Genomic DNA, 7797 nt, shown 5'->3' on the forward strand with positions numbered 1-7797 from the left:
GCACACTGTGGAGAGAGCTAGAAATAGCAGGGTCAGAGAACAGCCAACAGGGCAGTCGGGTAATCAGAGGTCTCTGCTTTTAGTAAATGAGGAAATGCTTTTCCAACCTTGCATGAAACTCTGCTGGACCCTTACCCTCCTCCCCTCCCCCTAAGTCACCAGGTGGGCAGAAGAAAGTAGAAGGAATAGACACTACCGCGCCACCTTCAGACTCCAGATTGAAGGGTCTGGTTGACAGCCACCGGAGGAAGCGGCCAGGAAATCTGAGATCTGCGGTCTCCTGCGAAGATCAGGATTTGCTGGGGTACAGGGGTTTGGGAAGTGGGGGTGGGTCGCGTTCTCTGTGCCTGATCCGGTGCAGGTGGCGGCCAGGTGGGGTGGAGCGGCGCGGCGCGGCGCGGAGCGGCGGCGGCAGCCCGGAGGCTGCAGGTAGAGGGCGCGCGTTCGTTGCAGGATGCTTTTTAGCTACTTAAGGAAACAGTCAGAGGAGTTTTGCATCCAGGAGCTCTTAGGCTGCTGAGGGCGCAATCGTCCAGGGGAGCCCGCACCGCGAGAGCCTCGGGATGCCAGGTGCCCAGAGCAGCCAGCATCCCTCCATCGTTCCAGGGCCATCCGGGCTCCGCGCCGCCCTCCAGACACTGACTTCGGTGCCGGATTAAGGGAAAACTGCTGGAAGCGCTCCCTGGCCCTGGAGGGTTTACAGCTGGCCGCTTAACTCACTGGCTGGGTTTTAATGAGAAAACAGTGAACGGGGCTAAGGAGCGAAGCGCCGCCATGCTTCCATGGTTCTACTAGTCCCTCTTCAAGTAGAGAGGGGTTAAGACACCCTGGCGTGGGTGTTATGGCAGCGAGGGCGCCTGATTCCTTTGTGGCCACCTTACAGTTACTCCCTGTAAAGAGCCATAATGCTAAAATTTTACTAGGGCATACACTTTTACAACTTAATCGGCAGTGTCTTATCAACGTGGGCAGTAGGACGCGAAGAGGCACACTCACCTCCTCCTATGGCTACCCCTGTTCCATAGGAAGACTGTTCACAGCAGTTTGTTTGTACAGTGCTGCGATTTGTTTCCCCGACTCCATCCTTACCTATTATTCTCAGTTCGCCATGTTGGTTTGGATTATGTGGATTTTCACCCCTTGCTTTGACTAGAACAGCGGGACGTGGTTTAGAAAATGAAGGGGGTGGGGGGTTCTGTGCGCATTCAGGGCTTCCAGTTTAATAACGTCACTTCAAGTTTGAAGCTTTATTTGCTGAGCTGGTTTTAATTCCATCCACCCTCCACGTGCATGAGCCCAGACTTTCAAAGGGGGGAAAGTAAGCTTTGGCTCACACTCTTAAAACTTTCCTGGGCAAGGCTTTCTTTTCTAGACAAAAACAAAAAAAACAAAAAAACAAAAAACAAAAACAAAAAAACCAAAAAACAAAAAAGTCTGTAAACTTGAGAGGAGAAATAAACAAAGCTACACACCATTTTTAAACTGTAGGTTTTAAGGATTTAATAAAATTTTACCACGGTGATTTAAATGATAAAGATATTTTATGTTATTATACTATCATTGGCTTTAGAATCTCTGTGTTCCTCTCCCTTTTTGTAATCAACTCATTTATTTTTGCTTGCATGAGCATTCTTTGTACTGAATTACCTTTTAAAATGCATTCTGAAGGAAACTCGTGGGAGATAAAATAAACTTCCTGATGTTCATATTTTTCTTGGGGGGGGGGGGGGAAGGGCGTTCAAACAACTACCTGATAATAGACAGCCGCGAACAGACCAGCAGAGTTTGAAATCAAGGGCACACAACTACCCAGTCTTTTGAACACAGGAGCAATGGCTTCCAAGAGTGATGGATTAATGGTTTGAAAACTGTTGTGTTTTATTAATATCACAACAGTTTTTATTCTTGAAGTCATTGCAGCAAAATTCTTTCTTTATTTTCTGTTTTTTGAAGAGTAAATATTTAATCCCAACTTTCTATATACCTAGAAGAATAATATAACAAACTTTTCACACCAATCAACCCTTTATTTGAAAAATGTGTGAAAAGCTACTTGCACACTTGGTAAAAGCCCCTTACTGACCCTCAGTGGTGATAAAATCCAGATCTCTTAAAACAACCAGAGACACCGAATCTGCTCTCAATCTCTCGAAGGCAAGAACTAAAGAGCAAAATTTATTAGTTTATTGAATATTTTACAGACAAATGTGCATGTTAAAAAATAAAGTTGGAGATCTTGACAAAAGAAAAACTTCTTAAAAGTTAGTATTCTTCCAAAAAATACAGATTTCTCTGTTCATCTAGTATTTATGCCAAACAAAACCAGTGGAAAACGACTCAAATCAAAGGTAGCCCACATCACAGAATTCTAAGTAAGTACTGTCTGTAAGAACTTATCGAGTTCTGATGATTTGTGGAAAGTTTTATTAATACTTTCTTGAAGATTTTATGACTTGGAAAATGTAACTTTCGAGAACATTTCTTGCTGCTTCCATTTCTATTGAAGTCACTAAATCAAATATATTGTAGAAATATGTTTTGCCTTAAAATCCTTTGCATATGTAACTAATTATTTGATATTTAAACGTTGTATATATTTTAGTTCAGGAAAAAAATCCAAAAAGTTCCTCTAAAAATTGAACTTTTAGGGATATTTTATAAGGAAGAAATATTTTGAAATAGCATTAAAAGTGATTTGACCATTAAAGAAAATACAGGAATCTGAATGTTCAAATTAGGGTACTACACATTTAAGATAAAGAATTTCACTGAATCATTACTTTAAACTTATATAAAGATCAAGTTTAAACTACCATGTTTTATATGAGCAAGGAACCATGATTAGATCCAAGTAACAGAAAACTTTATGTGAAACTTTCTCAAGTTAGTAAACACTGGTACATACTTTTAAAATATGATCACATAATACTTTGTTATAAGATTATATATTAGTTTTGATTTCTCTCATGGAAACTTTCAGTTTCTATTAATTCACGGAGAAGATAAATTTCTGTACAGTATAACTGACTCAGCATGTGGCAATGGTGTTTTCATTTTACAGGTACAGTCACTTCTGACTTATGCACATAACTCTTTATGCTAAGGGGAGAAGAAAAATTGTCTCCATCACAGAATCAGTATTAAAAAAAGCATAAAGCTGAAAATGTTCATAGCTATGGCAAGGCTGCTTTGTCTGTCTGAATTCACTGCATTTGCCAGAATCCTTATATTTGAAAGGGATTACTAAGTTTTCACTTCTGACAAGAACTGATGTCAAAAATGAGGTAAGTTGGGTCTTAAAGTGAATACTTCCTCACTTGAATTTAATGATATCAACATTATTCTTTAGGAAGATATAAATTCAAAATGAATTAATTTCATGATCAATTTTGAGAAGTTACAAGAAGTTTCTTTTTTGGCAAAATCAAAATATTATCATAGCAATTCAGATTGTCAGTAAAAGCTTAAACAAATTTGCTGATAATCCTGTTAATGACCTAGGTCAAGTGTTAACTGTTGTGGGTTATAAAGCAGTGAAATTAAGGGTTCTTCTATCTTCAGGCAAACAGCACTGTTATAACCATTGGGGGTGGGTGGAGGGGCAAGCTATTAGGAGAACTATTAAATTACAGAAATGTATAATGCATTCAATTATTTAGTCTAGCATGAAGAAATGCTATTAAAAGCAAATGTAAGCTCTTTTTTTAAAAAGCCTATAAAGATGCCATGATAGCTTAGCTCTCTGTTAATGTTTTAATCACAGGGAGTTTTTATTTGAGAGTAAGAGTTTATATACATTGAAGGTGATGTCAATTCAGAACAATTTTTCAAAGAGAAAATGTGTGATTTAAATATTTATTGTGTCAACATTTGCCTATCGCTCCAAGAGAAGTATATAGCATACATATGCAAGTTTTACTATTGATCATCAAACATTCACATAATCTTTCTTGAACTTACCAGAAATTTACATTAAAGGGAGAACATTTCAGAGACAGTGTCTCAGACACTACAGGACAGAGTATCTCAGAGTATCTCATAACTCAGTATGTAGTTATGTAGACTGAATTTTACTGAACTGTATTTTAAAAACTCTCATTTTTAGTGTAAATAATGCAAAGGGTAAATGTGAATCCAATTTGTGAAGACTGTTCAATGGAATGTACTGCACATAATATTGAATAAGCATTCCATTTTGCTTCAGACAGCTACAAGTATTTAGTATGTATAGAGAGTACTTCATGCACTTCTAAAGTTGGCTGAACTAATGAAGGTTGATCATTTCACTTTGTATCAAGCTTTAACCACTTTCAAAACTTACTGGTTGCCATTATCTGAGTCCCTGCAAGAAAGAAACAGAATGAGCGTAAGGCTGTTCGTGATAGAACTGTGCAGTACTAACATTACCTTGAGAAGTAACTGATTTCCCAGTGGAGTTTTCTTCTTGTGCCATGTGAGTGGAAAGAGGTGATCATAGCTAACAAAGTCTGTACTACCTTCTGTGTGAGCCTTCAGGCAAGGGTTTAAGTGATCCTCAGAATCATCCATCTTTACATTATTCTGAAGACCATGGAGACAAAGTAGCAGTTGGAATCACTTTATCAAAATCACATTAGAAAGTCACAAAATTAACTGATGGACTGGAAAATTCAAATCAAACTCTTAAGTTAATATTTTTTAAATTTTGGACTCATGAAACTTCAATAGTTTTATTTAGTCATCTTATTTTTTTGTTAAAACTCTCATAAAGATGAGTTTCTTAGTGATCAGCTCAGTGGCTGGTTTTGTTCATCCAATTTTGTCATGTCTATCCCATGATAGATAGGAGAATGTAGATTAGTAAATATGTGGCAGGCTTTCTGTTGTTTTAAAACATGTTAGGCATAATATTTTAAGTATAATTTATTTTCTTATATATAAAGAGCTGCTTATATAGCTTCTTCTTATATAGCTCCAGTTTTCAAAATACTGATTAAAAAAAGAAAGCAGAATTAACTGGTTCACTTTATCTTAGCTCTATAGGAAAGCTACATTAACTGGTTCGCTTTACCTTAACTCTATCTATGAGTCCAGCTTACTACATGGAAATTGTGGGACAGATCAGGAATTTTCACTTCCCATATGACTCAACTCAATTGCTTAGGGCCAAGATATTTGATAAATATTTAAAGTCTCATTGAAGTATTATCTAACTTAAACTAATCATTTTAACTTTTGTTTTATTCTCATAAAGATAGTGAGACAGTTAGCCACATGATAGTGTCTGGAAACACTAATCCTGTGAACAATAGATACATAAAACTTTCATCTAAGAAAATTAAAATACTATATTAGTTTTATAAGTATTTTTATCATTATAGCTCTATGGTATTAGTTTATAAGTGACTATTTACATGCACTATTCAATTATACATATATAAAGTGGTTTAATGGCAATTAACACTTAATTATACTTATTGCATTAAATTAATATGCATTGCTTTTATGAGTATGAATAAGAATAAGGGTATTATTATTATTATTATTATTATTATTATTATTATTTGCAATTTAAAGTGAAGTTAAGTTGACCATAAATGTAATTTCATCTCTATCCTGCACATCACTAAGATCAGTGAGATCATTGTCTGGATAGTCCGTACACATTCTATTTGGAAAAGACAACTCAGCAAAAAATAAATGTACCAGTTATATTATTTTCTAGTTATTGTTAATATTTTAATATATTGGAAAACTATTTTAAAGCAATTTAACATATTGCTGTGTTATTCATGCACAGATGACCACTCGAGATGACCATTCTTTCAAGAAGAATGGTTGATGGTTATTTTTAAGTGAACATTTTAATTTATATTACTAAATAAGTGACTTGTGGAAAAGATAGTTTTCTCACCTCCACGAAGAAAAAAAATTTTTTTCTCTACTGATAAACAAAAATTAATAAAACCAGCCAGACTGATAAAGGCCGCCAAGGCACTAAAGGAAAGAAAATTAAACATCCCATTAGCGTGAAAGTGGGTCACCAAACATGGGAAGCAGTCTTTGTACTAATGGGTTTATGTACATTTTTTCACATGGGCATAAGCACAATGTATACAACATTGGCTCTACAAAATATTTTTAAGGGAGTGTTGTACAACTACTGTGCTCCCAGCACATCAGCTGTTCTCTTTTGTTAGCTTGCTCCATACAATTCTAAATGTTCAAAATCATTAAGAGGAAATTAAAGTTGTGAGTGTTGCTGCAAGGCAATCAATTATTCAGAGAACTTGTCTTAAGAGTTTGTATTCACAAATCATTAGAACTAGATAATGAAAAGTCTGAAGAAAAAAAGGATGATGAGTCTGCTCAGTACACACGAAAACAAATATTCTCAATATTAGGTTTACACTTTGCAGGAATGCAGGCAGGCCCGTTACACGGACAGTAATTAATCCAGCCTCAAGGAAATGCAGCTAGCTAGCTATGAATGTTCTTTCTCATTTGCTATTCTGTTATTTACTGTATCTACCCAGGAGCTATTCATCAATCAATCATTAAATGCATTCTCCTATGTGTATGAATGACCTTAAAAAAAAAAAAAAAAAAAAAAGAACCCAACTTAAGATCACTGCATAGCCCTTCAAACATCACAGCTGTTAATGTGGCATGCATATGCTGCCCAAGAGAACCTGTATCTGTATACAGAGCACAGCATCGCCCGGTGGGATCCACAGCACTTCAATAAGGCGGTTGTAACATAAACACACGCACACACGCGCGCACTCAAACACCTCGGGTCCAACGAGCCCCTTTCCCTCTAGTCCATTCATAAATGCCAAAGGGTCTAAGCTGGAACAACCTGTCATTATCTTTAAAACACACCGCGGGATCTCAAGAGAGGCTAGCCTTTTCTTTGAAACTTCTCAAAGAACCACATGGTCATAATTAAGAAATAAAATACTGCCTTGGTTGTTTGACAATTAACAGTCTGGTTTGGAAAAAAAAAAAAACAGAGGGTTTTCTTTCTTTCTGCTTCAAATTGGCAAATGTGGTAATCACTCGAATCGCTATCAGATTAAAAACAGATTTTTTTTGAAGGTTTTTACAATCACAAATCATCTTCCAAAAGTGTTTTGGGGTTGCTACTGGGCAAAGACAGTCTTTTCACTGCCACTCCTTACTGGCCATCTCGGGGAACAGCGCGGGTCCCGGGGCTGCGGGCTTCCGCGCTCCGGAGCGGCGCGGTACCTGGCTTACCTTCGTTAGAAGGCTGTGGGCTCAGTTCTCCGGAGCAGCTGAGGACGCAGCAGCCGAGCAGGACGAGGATGGAGAGGTGACAATCCATGTTGCTGGTGCACCCGGCAGTGAGAGGAGCATATCTCCACGAAGCATGCCACTGATGTGAGGGGGAGCGCTCTGATTGCTGGAGAAGTTACCATGCTCCGCTCGCAGTCTGATGTCAAGTTTGACACTGGAGATAAGGAGGAGTCTGGCTGCCTTTCTGCGAACCCCGCTCGGGGACTTCGCTGGGTCCTAGTGCCGTCGCCAGCGGGCGCTGAAGAAGAGCAGGGCAGCCCCGTGGCTGGCAGCCAGCTCCGTTCCACAGAGCTGCGGAAGAACGCAGTGGGGTGAAGGTCGAGGGTGTTCCAGTGGGGTAGGGAAGCCAGAAGTTGTGCTGGGACAGTGACGGAGAGTCTTGGGAGCCATCCCGTTTTCATTGAAAGGCAGCTATTTGTTTGCTATACTTGATCAGTTGTCTATTTCTGAAAGATCCCTATTAGAGGTACTGTGAGTTGAAAGGAAACTAACGTTCAA

General features: G+C 38.3%; 1 protein-coding gene across 2 annotated transcripts in view; it reads right to left on the reverse strand.

Annotated features, from left to right (window-relative positions):
- The window catches only part of Epha3 (EPH receptor A3), a 314096-nt gene extending 306632 nt beyond the window's left edge, over nucleotides 1–7464 (reverse strand). For both annotated transcript variants that reach the window (XM_031364209.1, XM_031364208.1), the window contains exon 1: nucleotides 7240–7464. In XM_031364209.1, coding sequence (XP_031220069.1) covers nucleotides 7240–7327 — 88 coding nt within the window. In that variant the 5' untranslated portion in view covers nucleotides 7328–7464. The remainder of the gene's footprint in view (nucleotides 1–7239) is intronic.
- Between the last annotated feature and the right edge of the window lie 333 nt (nucleotides 7465–7797).

This window comes from Mastomys coucha, unplaced genomic scaffold (genome assembly GCF_008632895.1).
Source record: "Mastomys coucha isolate ucsf_1 unplaced genomic scaffold, UCSF_Mcou_1 pScaffold12, whole genome shotgun sequence".
In the NCBI taxonomy this organism is placed as follows: Eukaryota; Metazoa; Chordata; class Mammalia; order Rodentia; family Muridae; genus Mastomys; species Mastomys coucha.